The sequence below is a fragment of the Camelus dromedarius genome, chromosome 17 (genome assembly GCF_036321535.1).
Source record: "Camelus dromedarius isolate mCamDro1 chromosome 17, mCamDro1.pat, whole genome shotgun sequence".
In the NCBI taxonomy this organism is placed as follows: Eukaryota; Metazoa; Chordata; class Mammalia; order Artiodactyla; family Camelidae; genus Camelus; species Camelus dromedarius.
In genome coordinates this window covers 13,195,508-13,211,032 of record NC_087452.1, presented here as the reverse complement: position 1 = coordinate 13,211,032, position 15,525 = coordinate 13,195,508, and the positions used below count along the sequence as shown (strand labels likewise).

Here is a 15,525-nt window from a genome sequence, read left to right as displayed (position 1 = left end):
GCACTGTCACTGCTTCATGGATGAGGGAACTGAGGCATACAGAGCTCACTTACAGGGAGTCCTGTGGTACAGTGAGTGTTAAGCAGGGTTCAGGCCCAGCTTGCGCTCACTCCTAAGCCCATACTGTTCCATACGCTGGTTGTCAAATGTGTAGAAAGAACTGAAGAAATACTTGAACTCTCATAAAATGTCAATTTGTTTGGTAAAGATATGCCTTGTCTTTATCCTAATATTAAAGGAACTCAACATAAAATAAATTCCAATCCTCACATTTATCTGTATATAATATTTAACTTTATTTAAAAAAATAAGTTATTAGAATATATAAAGAAAAAGCTGAAATATTAACAATTGCAGTGACTACTGTACTGCTTCATATGTAGATTTTTTGATAAAAGGATACAATTATATACTTTGCTCTCTATTAAATTATGCAGTATTTTAAATGATTTATCTCTTTTTACTGCTATCTTATGTTCAGAATAGTTGATTTTATATATGAGAGCTCTGTATAAACTGTCTTGAATTTTTACATTGATTGTGGTAGTTTTTCAGTTGACTTTGTGGTATTTTACAGGAACATTCTCAAATAATCTACAGTGATGATTTGATTTCTTCTTTTCATTTTTACTCATCTAATTGCATTATATAGACCAATGAAGATATTTTTACGTTAGAAGTAAATACATTTTTAATAGTCTCTCGGACTGAGAGTCAAGAGGATTTGTTTTCTTACCATTAATGGCTGTACGATTTGGACATAATCATTTAATCTCTTGGACTATTCTTACGGCAGTCCTGTAGTACTTTTAGTTCTTGCACAAATAACCATGATCTTGTTCTGCTGTAGATTCTCTGAAAGGCACTACCTAACCACCTTTTTCCTTTACATAGTGCGTAATATGCAGCAGTACATACAGATAGGTAATTTATTTATCAGTTTATTGATTCTATATATATGAATACTTACTGGTGCCACCTATTAAACCAGAAACTATAGAAGACACAAGTCATTGTCCAAATTATTCCACTAAAAGGAGATTAAAAAGTACTTAAGTCAAGGATACAATGGAATATAATAATAGAGGAAAGTTCATCATTTTTAATAGGTAACGTAATGATGGCGTGATTGGCTTCAGTATGGCATAGTGATTAAGAACATGTGCTCTGGAGTTACATCCCTATTTTCCAGTTACTGGCTGTAGATCTAGGCAAGGTGTTGATTGTTGCTAGATTTCCCACGTATGATGTGGTCATAATAATTATATCTACCTCATAGAAATAAGTGGGTTGATGGCCATGGATAATTAGGACAGTATCTTGCACACAGAGAAGCAAAAATAAGGAACAACAAGAACTAGAATTGTTAAGACTATGAAATTTGAGGCATATTGTTCGTGTTATTTCTTTAGTAAATGACACCTATGAGATTGGAGAACTAAACGATATCAATATTACCACTCCGTCAAAGCCCAGCTGGCGTCTGTCAAACCTCAGTGCAACTACCAAGTACAAGTTCTACCTGAGGGCGTGCACTGCAAAGGGCTGTGGAAAGCCAGTCACCGAGGAGAGCGCCACATCAGGAGAAGGCAGTAAGTAGAGGAGGCTTCTGAATGCCGTGTGTTTTAAACTGCTCCTAGAGGAATGCGCCATTAGTCACCGTAAATGAGAAATGACTGGTCTCACCTGGACCTTTGGTTTCCCACTGACACCGAATTTGCTTATCTTGTTTCTAAATTTCACTTTGACTCGATGTGTGGATTTCTCCACAACAGTAATCAAACTATCGCCTTAGTCTATATAAGGTCAGAAACTATAATTTTACCTAAGTCATTCATAAGGTTAACGTTTGGAAATGTTTCCACACAGAAGAAAACTTGCTTCTTGCCCTGGTAGACAATTTGCGACACTGACGTGACACGTTTCACCTCCGTGTCTCGACTCACGCACGCACTGATCCACATCTCAGTTGTGCTTACTGCCTGCTGGTTGATGCCAAATCACTGGCTTGAAAACGGTTCGTGTATCTGTGGTTTTATTTGTACAGTTCTCCTAATTCAGTTGCACTTTTCTGTATTTTTCCAGCTCTGACCATTTCCTCTCCCTAATTATTTCTCCAGTTAGGATTTTAGCAGTGTTTTTGTGAAGTTTTCTATGGTATCAACAGAGCATCAGGAGGGAAATAAGAAGGCAGAGCAAGAAAGGGAAATGAGCTGGCGGGAACTGATGTACTCACTAGTAAACTAAAAAAAAAATAGGGCTTTGTGTAGAATTCAGGTTGATCAGACTTAGAAGGATATTTGAGGAAGGCAAAAGGAGATGGGGGGAGGCTGGAAGGAAAATACAAATAAGTCATTTATATATCAATCATATACTGCGTGTCCCCCCTCTGTAAACTTCCCAAGTTTTAGATTAAAGAGAACTGATGGCAAACAGAGAAGATAGTAATGGGGGAAATTGAATTGTCTGTCACTTACAAAAAAAATGTATTTAAATGTAAGTTGGTGAATCACTACACAGTCAGTGTGTTTGTGTGAATGGTTATGCTGCCACAATAGCATCAGTTTTCTTCCTCTTATTGTTCCTACTGTACCTCAGGCTCCCGGAAGACTCAAAACTTCCTTTCATGGGCAATACATATATATTCCAGGAAACCCACAATTGTCCCTAAGGATGAAATGTAAAGTTCATTTACCTACTTGTAAGAGGCAGATTTAAAGATGGTGACTGAAAACTTTCTAGTAACTAAAAGGTTCTTATTTGTCAAGAGCTCGAGTGGGTATCAAGTGTTCAACACAAAGAAGAAAAGCTGGAATAGTGGTAATCTAAATATGAAACTTCCACATTTTCTAAAACAGAGTTTAAGGCATGGAGAAGGTTGCTATTTTGTTAGAACCAAGACTATATAATCTGTGCGGAAAATGCTAATCCTGTTCTTGCCAATTTTAAGCACTTGAGAAAAAAATCACAAAATTTCCTTACCATAGTTGCACATTCTAATTTAGATGGAAGTATTTGGAAATGGTGGGTTGCATTTACGTTTGGCACATTGTTTTTGGAGGGTGGAAAATGCTCTCTGTTTGGACTTCTAAAAGGTGCTTTATCATTTCTCCAAATTAAAGACAGAACTAATGTGCTTGAGTGTCTCAGGCACACTTCACTCTAAGTGGTATAATTTGAAAATGTTTCTTATTAGTATGTTTGTGCTCTTTTTCAGGATTCTGCATTTTCAGCTACTGCCCCCTTCCCCAGTTGACACTGATTTCTCTTCTATAGGCCTGCCTCACCATGGTTACAGGAAAAAAACTATCATCTCTTCCCCCACTGGATTTTAGCATGATCATTGGAAAAAAGGGGGAGATATATATATATTTCCACTGAGGAGATCCATGTTGATAGCACTAAAAATGATAACTTTTGTGCAAATTGGAATCTATTTCTGTGTATCCTTCTCTTTGCTCTGCCTAGATGAAACATTTTAAGGTCATCTGGCATTAATCAGAGTGAGATTTGATACACAAGCATTTTTTTCCAGATCATTTTCTGGTTGTTACTCTAATTTCCTATGCAGCTCACATTCCATAATTTAAGTGCGGAGAAAATGGAGTTAATCAGAAATATTCTTTTTTTTTTGTATCATTATGGGTTTGAATAACACTTGCTTTGCTCTATTTTTCCAAAGCTTATGCTATTTCATGTTATACTAATATTTCTGGGTTTCAAGTTCAAAATTAATTGAGTTCTGTGATGCTCAATCTTAAAGGCTTTTGCTCAACTAACGTAACTGGCCTTATTTCTCCCATAGTGCCATTGTTTAATGACGTCCTTGTGTTACCGGTAACTATATAATTATTTTCTATTCTGCGGAGAAAAGTTACAAGTAAATTTTAATTTGTGACACGTTCTTATTTAAAACAGTTTCATAACTCTTAATACTCTCCACATAGAATACATTGTATTTTCAATATAAATTGATAACATTTTCTGGTTTACATTTATTGTATTTAGTTGACTGAGCAAAACTATGGATCAAAAGCAAAAATATTTTAGATATTCTGTTGCAATATCAGAAGGTAAAAGTATGAGTCAAGTGTAATTAAAATATACATTTATCTGCTAGGCTATTCTACAATTAATATAGTGACGTAGTCATGTTTCTTTTTGAAGTGTAAATTTCTCACAGCACTTTCAAAAACCTCAATGAATTTCATTTAAATGTACCTATAAGCCTTCATTTTTATGTAGCTTAAGTTTCATTTAATATATCAGCAAATTATGATGCTTTTCCATCAATATTTATGGAGAGGACCAAAGCAAAAAGAAATGGAATTAAGATTATAATCCCATATGCTTTCAATTATAAGGCAAAATGGCAAAATGGCCATACTTACTTTCCTCCTAGGTTTGTGAAAGTCTCAGTTGCACAAAATGACAATGTATAATTTTTTGAAGTCTGTGTTTGATTTTGACCATTCACATGACCAAACAGATTTATACAGTACCATTTCATCAGTAAGTGCATCATCTTAAAAGGACATGACTTAAGTTCATCTACTCCATTTCAGCATATTAAAAAAAGAAAGTCTTGATTGTTTTGATCTTCTGCTGATTCAAAAACTGAGAGGGGAAAAATGCTACAAATGGCTCTTACACATGTCCAATAACAATACTTTTTATCTTACATGTCCTGCTTTTCAGTGATGACAATTCGTATGATTTAACTGTGTACATTTCTTAGGTAAAAGTGTCGGGAAGATATCAGAAGGAGTTAATGTTACTCAAAAGACTCATCCAGTAGAGGTATTTGAGCCGGGAGCTGAACACATAGTTCGCCTACTGACTAAGAATTGGGTTGATAACAATAGCATTTTTGAAGATGTAATTGAGACAAGAGGGAGAGGTGAGAAATTAGATTCTCTTCGGAACAATCTTAGACAGTAAATCTGTGTTCTGTAGATTAATTTTATATACTTCCTATATTAAAGACACAAATATGAAGTGCATTAGTTATAAAAACAAAATGAAAAATGTTTCACCAGTGGCCAAGTTGTCCCTTACTGTTTTTACCAAAGTAGTTGCCTAAAAATGTCTGCTGCTAATTAATGTGTGTTAATAACAGAAACTAATAGGAAAAATGAAACAAAATAAAACCCTCAAACTCCACAGCAATCTGCATATAACCAAGGCAGCTTGTCCTTTTTTGCTTGCTTGCGTGCTGCTGCTGCTGCTGCTACTGTATTTAACCAATTCTGCCTCCACTATCCCTCTTTGGTTTTCATCCTCGGAATCAAATGCAATGTGAGAGGGCCCTTTATAAATGATGATCAACAATTTATCAGTATTCTCCCAATGAAGTATCCTTCAAATCACATTCTCTCTGAGGTCACTCAAAGGAAAAAATAAAACTGATGCTATTTTATGTTTAAAAAAAGATGTTTAGAAACAGTTCATTTTTGAGAAAACTGGAGTTCAACTGGTGACTTCTCTTTGTACAACAGAATACGCTGGTTTATACGATGACATCTCCACTCAAGGCTGGTTTATTGGATTGATGTGTGCGATTGCTCTCCTCACACTAATACTGTTAACTGTTTGCTTTGTGAAGAGGAACAGAGGCGGAAAGTACTCAGGTAAAGTTGTTTCTTAATATGACTTTGAATTTATTAAATAGGTTCTATTTAATTCTAGGAGGCCTTCTTCAGAGACATCTTTAATTTTTTAAATTACACATTTAAGTCAAATTTATATTAGCACATTAGGTGTACAGTATACTGGGAGGAAAAAATATTGCTGTATTAACTAACCAAGGGAATAGGTGGTCCTGTCTAGAATATTATCTCCAGGTGCTTGTTTAATAGTTCCTAGTACGTAAAACAGACGCTAGTGAAGTGAGGCATTTAACGCATACTTCCAAGCTTCTATACTCTGTGAAATACCAGAGACGTTGGGAAGACTTAATTACTAAGTCACACACATATATTTTAATGTTTTTTTTTAAAAGGACTCATTTATAGTATGCTTTGCTACACAGGCATGACCCAGAGATTTTTTGCACTAATACATCCTAATGATGCCGGCTCCACTATTCAACTGTGTTAGACTTAGCCATTGCTGGGAATGCATTTCTTATTAGCAAGACCTATACTGGATACACTGCCTCCTGGATTAATGGTACATAATATATAAATGAAAACCATCCTAGTTAGTACAGTGGTTTACTTTAATTCATTCAATTTCCAAATTTATTTTATCTTTTTCAGATACACATATTATGATTATATTTTTGCTTAGTATTCATGCTGCTTTTATACAGCAGGAAAGAATTCAGACCCACTGCTATTAATGTTCAAATGAGTGAGAAAGTCTTTACTGGCTTAGGATTCACTGAGCAAATATTTGTTGGGAACCCATTATGTATATTGAACAATCAATCTAACAAGAATAATTTCTAAGTTTTTAAGTTACATAGAAATGTTCTGCAGTCTTACCTATCACTTTCTTCGTGTGAAGACTGAACTGTTATGAATTAGATTTCCAATGACATTAGTTGAAAACCTTAAAGTGATACAGCATTTCCTTTTGCGTATCCCAAATTGTCACTTGTGAAGTGTGGCGCTATTTAAATTCTTAAGAAGCTTTCTCAAATCAAGCTCTTAAAAGAAAAACAAGTCAGCATTTCACATTGTAGGACAACTAAGAGAATCTCCAGGTCTCTGCAAGTTGTAGTAAAAGGTGCCGTGAAGAAGGATTTTTGTTTTTTTCCAAGTGAAGTGAAGCAAGAGCCTCTTTGTTCTCCATTCCACTCTTTAGAATAAATCTAAGGTAGTGTATGGCACTAGAGACGTGAATATTAATTATTGAGGTAATTCGGAGTAACACAGCAGAACAAGCAAATTATTGACTTTTAAATCATTTCAGTTTAAAAGTATAGATCTGGTATCAGCCAATGACATCTTCAAAAAGATTAGGATAGTAAAATGCATACACACCAATTTTTCTTGAAGTTTAGTTGATTTACAATGCTGTGTTATAGTGATTCAAGTATACATATATATGTTCCTTTTCATAATAGGCTATTATAAGATATGGACTGTCTAGTTCCCTGTGCAGCACAGTAGGACCTGGTTAGTTATTTTCTATAGAGTAGTAGTATCTGCAACTCCCAAACTCCCAACTTATCCTGCTCCCACTTTCCCCTTTGGTTACCATAAGTTTGTCTTCTGTGTTTTGTAAATAAGTTCATTTGTGCCATATTTTAGATTCCATCATTCCATAAATGATATCTTATGATATTTGTCCTTCTGTCTGATTTAGAGATGATCATACTAAGTGAGCCAAGTCCATCCATGTTGCTGCAAATGGCATTTCATTATTTTTAGTGGCTGAGTAGTATTCCACAGTGTGTTTGTATATATACACATACTCTAACTCCAAATTACCTCATTAATTACCATTCACATCTATAGTGACATAGAAATATACACACACACACCCACCCACCCAACTTCTTTATCCAGTCATCTGTCAGTGGACATTTAGGTTGTTTTCATGTCTTGGCTATCGTAACGAGTGCTCTTGGACACTGGGGTGCGTGTGTCTTTTCAAATTAGAGCTCCCTCCAGATATATGCCCAGGAATAGGATTGCGGGATCACATGGTAAGTCTTTTTAGTTTTTTGAGGAATCTCCATACTTATGATTTTCTATGGTGGCTGCTCAACTTCCACTCCTGCCAACAGTGTAGGAGGGTTCCCTTTTCTCCACACCTTCTCCAGCATTTATCACTTGTGGGCTTTTTAAAAATTGAAGTACAATCATTTACAGTGTGTCAGTTGCTGGTGCACAGCACAAGGGCCCAGTCATGCACATACACACATATATTCATTTTCATCTTGTTTTCCATTAAAGGTTATTACAAGATATTGAATATAGAGCCCTGTGCTATACAGAACTTTTCTTAAAAAAGTGGCTACCGTTTGTAAATCTCAAACTCACAAATTTATCCCTTCTCACCCCTTTCCCTGGAAACCGTAAGATTGTTTACTAATTCTGTGAGTCTGTTTCTGCTTTGTAGATGAGTTAATTAGTGTCTTTTTTTTTTTTGATTCCATATATGAGTGATATATGGTATTTTTCTTTTTGTTTCTGGCTTCATTTAGAATGATGATCTCCAGGTCCATCCATGTAAAATAATGCAAATTGCATTGTTTTATTAGTTTTTATGGCTGAATAGAATTCCATTGTATAAATATATCACACCTTCTTTACCCATTTATCTATGGATGCACATTGAGGGTGCTTCCATGCCTTTGCTATTGTATATATAGTGCTGCTGTGAATACTGGGGTGCAGGTATCTTTTCTAATTAGAGTTCCCTCCAGATACATACCCAGAAGTGGGATTGTTGGGTCATATGGTAAGTTACTTTTAGTTTCTTGGAGGAATCTCCATACTGTTTTCCACAATGCCTGCACCAAATTACATTTCCACCAGCAGTATGGGGGGGGGGGTTCCTTTTCGCCACACCCTCTCCAGCATTAATTGTTCATGGAATTTTGAATGATGGCCATTCTGACTGGTGTGAGGTGATACCTCATTGTACTTTTGATTTGAATTTCTCTGATAATTAGCAGTATTGAGTGTTTTTTCATGTGCCTATTGGCCATCTGTATGTCTTCATTGGAGAATTGCTTGTTTAGGTCTTCTACCCCCTTTTGGATTGGGTTTTTGTAGGTTGGTTGTCTTTTCATTTTATTTGCGGTTTCCTTTGCTGTGCAAAAAGCTTATGTGTAATTAGGTCCCATTTGTTTATTTTTCCTTTGATTTCTACTGCCTTGGGAGACTGAGCTAGGAAAACATTGCTAGTATTTATAATACTGTTTTGACTATGTTCTCTTGTAGGAGATTTATGGGGTCCTGTCTTCTGTTTAAATCTTAAAGCCATTTTGAGTTTAACTTTGTAGATGGTGTGAGGGAGGCTTCTAACTTCACGGATTTACATGCAGCTTTCCAGCACTACTCACCAAAGAGCTTATCTTTTCTCCAGTGTATATTCTGGTGTCCTCTGTTGAAGTGTAATTGATCATAGGTCTGTGGGTTTATTTCTGGGCTCTATTTTGTTCCATTGATCCCTATGTCCTTTTTTTGTACTAATACCATGCTGTTTGCTTACTGTAGCACTGTAGGATTGTCTGAAGTCTGGGAGGGTCATGCCTCCAGCTTTGTTCTTTTTCTTCACTATATTTTGTGATTCCATTTAACTTTTAGGGTTATTTGTTCTAGGTCTGTGAAACATGTCCTGGATAATCTGACAGGGATGACATTAAATCTGTAGGTTGCTGGGGATAGTAGGGCTACTTTAACAATAAATCCAAGCACATGGGATCACTTTCCATTTCTTTAAGTCATCTTTAATTTCCTGTAGCAGCATTTTATAGTTCTCAACATATAAGTCTGTAATCTCCTGGTATAGTAACCTGCTCTTCCTTAATAGACCATAACTAAGTTTGATGCTCGCAGTAAGACGTGTTGCCTGCGTAAGATTGAGTAGTCACAGGAAGATCTGCAGCATACTGTAACTCAGATGACAGCTAAGGACAGCCCAGAACATCCTTTTCATTTCTCTGTTTAAAGAGGAAACTGATGGGCTACAGGTACAACGACAGAAAGACTTATTTACTAGTATCAAAAAATTAGAGCATTTTTCTTGATGATTATCCAACTTCAGCAGCACTACTACTGTATCTTTACAAATTACATGTGTAACTTTCCCCTCTACTTTCTTTAGTGAAAGAAAAAGAAGATCTACATCCAGATCCAGAAGCTCAGTCAGTGAAAGATGAAACCTTTGGTGAATACAGGTAAACATTATGTTCCATTTAAAAATGTATCTGAGCACCTATCCATCAGGTTATAAGCTTAAAAATACAAAAAAAAATGTTTTTTCTTAAAGATGACAGGACCATATTGTCATACCCTTCTGAAGAATACTTTGTAAAAACAGGGCCTACATAAATGACAGCAACTGAATTTGTGTGTGCGGAGGTGGGAGTGTCATTGCATTCTTGGTAGAAGGGTGTGCTAGGACACTTGTCTTGAAAGTTGTTATTATGCAAAGGACACTACTTTTCTTTAGACTGAACATGTATATGAAGTAGGTAAAACAGCTTAAAGTGACTCCTCCCCATGGCCATGATGAACCCAGCTTGGATTCGGTTTACATCCATTAGCATGCATTCTGTGAGGGAGTCGCAAAGCATGACCTCAAGATGAACCTAGTCTGTAGAGGAAAAAGGTATCTGTGCAAATAACTGAAATCGATTAGAGTAACAGTGGAAAAGGGAGCAACTCTTTCTGTCTAAGAGGGGTTCTGGTAAGGGTTCATCCAAAGGAAGTAAGATGGATTTTAAAGGGTGAAAAAGGCTGTTACTGTGAACTACTGGGCAGAGCATGACCAAACCTACGAAGAAATAAAAGTGGGCCATACCTGGGCAATGCTGCGAGGAATCAGGGAGCTCTTGGGGATGTGTTTACACTTCACACTCTCCTGCTGTCACTCTCCGTCTCCCTCTTCTTGCGCAGGACACAAGGGCCTTGTTTTCAGTGACGTCCTCTGTACAGTGCAGCCAAGGGAGCTGTTGCTTCTTTCAGGCTTTTGTGGCCTTCAGCACACACGAGACCATGATCTCTATCAAATAAGGGACCTCATTGGCCCCTGCCTGGATCCATTACTGTAATCAGGCATATGGAATATTCTGAGGAGCTGTCCTGGTTAACTGATGCACATCTGAGCCTCATCATAGGCTCTACACTTATTTTTCTTTCTTCCACTTAGTACTCTACATTTTTGTATTTATTTTTTTTAACACCATTGTGGTACAATTCCTGTACAGTAAACTATACATATTTCAAATGTACACTTAGATGAATTTTGATAAATACACCAGTGACACCACCACCACCACCACCATCAAGACAGCTAACATTTTCCATCACTCGCAATTTTCAAATTCCCAATGTATCCCTTCCCACCCTCTTTAGCCCCTGGTAACCATAAGTTTGTTCTCTATGTCTGTCTCTTTCTGCTTTGTAGATAAGTTCATTTGTGTTCTTTTTTTTTTTTTTTTAGATTCCACAGATAAGTGATATATGGTATTTTTCTTTCTTTCTGGCTTACCTCACTTAGAATGACTATCTCCAGGCCCATCCATGTTGCTGCAGATGGCATTATTTTATTCTTGTTTATGGCTGAGTAGTATTCCATTGTATAAATATAGCACAACTTCTTTATCCAGCCATCTGTAGATGGACATTTACGTTGTTTCCATGTTTTGGCTATTGTAAATAATAGTGGTGTGAACAGCTAAGGATACTATCAAGAAAACGAAAAGACAGCCTACAGACTGGGAGAAAATATTTGGAAATGATGCAACTGACAAGGGACTAATTTCCAAAATATATAAACAGCTCATACACCTTAAAGTCAAAAAAACAAGCAACCCAATCAAAAAATGGGCAGAAAACTTAGACATCTCTCCAAAGACAACAAGACAACATCCAGATGGCCAACAAGCACATGAAAAGATGCTGGACATCACTAATTATCAGAGAAATGCAAATTAAAACTACCATGAGGTATCACCTCACACCAGTCAGAATGGCCATCATTCAGAAGTCCACAAATGACAAATGCTGGAGAGGCTGTGGAGAAAAGGAACCTTCCTACACTGCTGATGGTAATGTAAATTGGTGCAGCCACTGTAGAAAAAACAGTTTGGAGAATCCTTAAAAAACTAAAAATAGACTTACCATGTGATCCAGCGATCCTAGTCCTGGGCATACATCTGGAAAAAAATATAATCAAAACAAATGTACCCCAATATTATATTTCTCTGTCAATCACCTTAGGTACTTTCCAGAATAAGGAACACTGAAGGGAGGGCTGGGGGAGAGAAAGAAAACTTGGAATTTTACAAATTTAGAAAACGGTGGCTCAAATTCCGCAATGTAGGGGTTATTGAGGACCTACAGCAACTGTTTAAAATACAAAACAGATATTACTAGTTCAATTTTATAAGCAAAAAATATTAAGGTATGACTTATTCAAAACTCATTCTGTCATATTCTGCTGCTTTTTTAAAAAGATACATAAAATCATCCCTGCACTATTTCACCTGGCAGATTTTTAAAGCAGTTAATTCTCTATTCCATCATCTTTGCTCAAAACTGCATGTGCATCAGGAAAATGACCTTGTCTCCAAGTGATTCCAGGAGACAGTTACTTAATATGAATTGTCATCCTTCCAGCTTCTGATGCTGGTGGTAAAGTAACATGCTACCTTTGCTCCCTTTGCTGTGTCCACAGCAAGTCCCAGGTCGATGCGTAACTCTGAGGGCAGGCACGTACCATCCTGCTGTGCTTCCGGACAGCTGCGAGGTGGACCTATTGGATGAATACCACCAATGACTACCGCAAACTATAAAGTGCTAATCACATGCTAGTTATATATTTTTTTTTTTTACAAATTCTTCTTTGTAAAATAGAATATATAGTGATAGAAGTTGATATTAAAAAAGCTCTTCATCTAGAAATTTAGAAGACTGTCATTTTACTGACATTTTACTAACTCAGACTTGCTTTTAAAGAAGAACACCCAAATTATAAATACTGGATATTTACAGTGTTTATGTTCTAAAAATGCCAGCCATGTCTTTTTTTTTCTTTTAATAAATCTGAGTTAATACAGAATTTGATTGATTAACCCAACCAAGAGACATTTTGGGGAAGGATTTGGAGGAACATGCAGGATTGAAGATCAAGACCTGACGACCCAAAGGCCCAGAAGCTCATGAACGTGAACGAAATGTGTCACTAGATTGTCTCAATGTCTCAGTTACTCAAAATGACACAACTGGGTAATGAGTTTTTATCCATTTATCTGTGAAAGGGTCATTTATCTCTCTTCAATGCTACTACGAATATCCTGAAATTTATAAGACCTGTTAGCACTTTTGCTTGACTCTTCCTTTACCTGCATATCTCAGGAGATTTTGTCGAACTCTTCTTTTTTGTTTTCTAGTGACAGTGATGAAAAACCTCTCAAAGGAAGCCTTCGCTCCCTTACCAGGGAGATGCAGGCCACAGGAAGCGCCGACAGCTTAGTGGAGTACGGGGAAGGTGACCACGGTCTATTCAACGAGGATGGGTCATTTATTGGCGCTTATGCTGGATCTAAGGAGAAAGGCTCTGCAGAAAGCAATGGAAGTTCTACAGCAACGTTTCCACTCCGAGCGTAAATGCGACACATGAGCACCATTAGTGGTTCATACCGACCTTCCACATTTATCTGTTCAAGGGAGCAAGAACTGTCACATAGGAATAGGAACATCCCAGCAGCAGATTTCATCCAGAATTCCAACATCCTGCAGTTGTGTTGAGAACAATAGCACTGCCTTGAAAAAATGAAATACCTAGCACCACAGGTTTATGCTTCCCCCCCACCCCCAGGTGCTTAAAATGCAGAACACAAAGCGAATCCCGTATTTAGATTCACCTTGACTGAATCCAAAGTTTCCACCCAGTGGAAATCCAAAGTTTCCACTCCAGATTTCCCTGTGTTTGCGTAGTTGTTGCTGCCCGTTTGCGTAGTTGTTGCTGCCCTGTGGTTGTCTCCATGTGCACCTGTGCACTCGGTCTCTGAGAACTGTCCTAAGACTTTGCTTCATGACATGTTAAACGACGGTAAGCAAACTGGTTATTTAAAATGTAAAGAGGAAAACAGTTCATTGAATATATACAGTCTAAATGTATTATTTAAAATTTTAGTAGCAGAAGTTTTAGGTCTGCTAGTATTTATTGAGCTCCTAACTCTTTGCCCAGAGATGGTCATGCTTAACCCAGAATTCTAACTTTTTCAGTTTCAACATGAATTTATATCATTCAGTTATGACATCTACAAAGATCTTTGCTTTTGGGGGTTTTTTTTGGACTACATTCAGCTGCCAAGGAAGCAGTGGTCAGAAGGCGATCTTATGAAAGAACAGGTACGGGGTATCCGTGACGCTGGTGTCTAGTATCTGTATCTATGTAACATTTCCACTTCTAAATTGACTGCTTTTGCCTTTTTTTTTTGTTTGTATAATGGTATGCACCATAGACTTCATGAATGCACTGTACATATTATGTTAATATTTAAACAATTTAAAATAGACTGTTTTATTTTGAAGTGAGAAAAAGAACATTAACAGGCATGTCTGTACAGTTAGAATATATAGTCATAGCCCATTTTTCATCATTCCAGAGCTGCCACCAGGAACAGGAGGTTCCCAAACTGAAGACTTTGTACAAAGCATTTTGGATTTTGTTCTTATATGCTTTTCCAACAGTCTCAAAATAAAATATCATATAAATATTGAGGGAAATGTTTTCATATTTTTCAAAATATGTTTTTGTTGTTGAGTGTACTCCTACCCCAGCCCCACAGAAAGCAAAACTACTTGTGGTAGAAATTCCCATACAGATGTTTCCCTGAATCACATGTTAAACCTCTTCAGGGTGTGGTCTCTTTCTGTGTTTTCCTTCTGTCAAATTCAGTACAAATTCAGGGAATTTATTTCCTGGCATACAAGCTACTAGTCCTTCTAAAGTTGTACATGAAAACGGTTTAGAAAGAGTATGAAGGACTCTGCGTGCATGTCAGTAAAATTCAGTGTTAAGCTTAGTTTATGGAAGCATTTTTTCACCTTACCATGAAATTCTTAATTACGTTTAAATGAAACAGATTCAAAGATTTTACTTCACTTTTTGTACTGTACCAGTGGGTGTATGCTGTTCAGTCCTTGACTTTCATTCATGTAGCCCCCACTCTTTCTCGTGGACCAAAATGAGGGATGTGTGTCACGGTCAGTGCAGTAATCCACACGGAACATCTACTTGTCATTTTAAACCAAGTGTGTCCTCCAAAATGCACAGGCAGCGAAAGAATGTCTTACCTGAAACGATACTTTGGGGGCTCAGGACGTGACCACACTTCTGAAGGAAGCATTTCCAAAAGGAGAGAAGGCAATGTGACCCTCCGTCTGAGCGCAGGATGTGGATTCATGCACCCAGTGCACCTTGAGCTTCATTTATCCCCATCGGATTTGTAAGGCACCTCTTTTCTGAAGGAAGAATCATGTTTTCTGACTTACCTGGGAGGAAACTCTGGTACTCAGCTATGGATGAGGCCAAGATGAGGACTTCTGAGTTTAGTTCCACTAGGATTTTTTTTGTTCCTCTTCCTTGTCAGCTAAAAAGGTTTTAACAGAATCACACAGGTTGGCATAATCTCAGAAATGCATTAGGAGTACATTTACTATAAATTTAATAACCTTTAGGTTGAAAGTTAACACAGATAATGAAATGTTTGCTTTTCCTGGACTGCAGAGTTGTCCTTTAACGGTGTGTGTAATAAGGATGCACCTGTCCAGGTTTTCTGAATGGCAGCGCTCTTGGATCTGAGATGGCTGTCAGACCACCTGTTGCTGT

At 37.1% G+C, this 15,525-nt stretch overlaps 1 protein-coding gene across 14 annotated transcripts in view; it reads left to right on the top strand.

Moving 5' to 3' along the window:
- CHL1 (cell adhesion molecule L1 like) overlaps positions 1 to 14,414 on the top strand; it is a 181,547-nt gene extending 167,133 nt beyond the window's left edge. For 9 of the 14 annotated variants that reach the window (XM_031470755.2, XM_031470757.2, XM_010987406.3 and 6 more), the window contains 5 exons: positions 1,413 to 1,592; positions 4,739 to 4,900; positions 5,499 to 5,630; positions 9,787 to 9,859; positions 13,079 to 14,414. In XM_031470755.2, the coding sequence (XP_031326615.2) occupies positions 1,413 to 1,592; positions 4,739 to 4,900; positions 5,499 to 5,630; positions 9,787 to 9,859; positions 13,079 to 13,295 (764 nt within the window). In that variant the 3' untranslated portion in view covers positions 13,296 to 14,414. Of the gene's footprint in view, positions 1 to 1,412; positions 1,593 to 4,738; positions 4,901 to 5,498; positions 5,631 to 9,786; positions 9,860 to 11,127; positions 12,915 to 13,078 lie in introns of all 14 variants that reach the window. The other 5 variants (XR_010384797.1, XR_010384794.1, XR_010384795.1 and 2 more) reach the window with 5 other exon arrangements.
- The last annotated feature ends 1,111 nt before the right edge of the window (positions 14,415 to 15,525 follow it).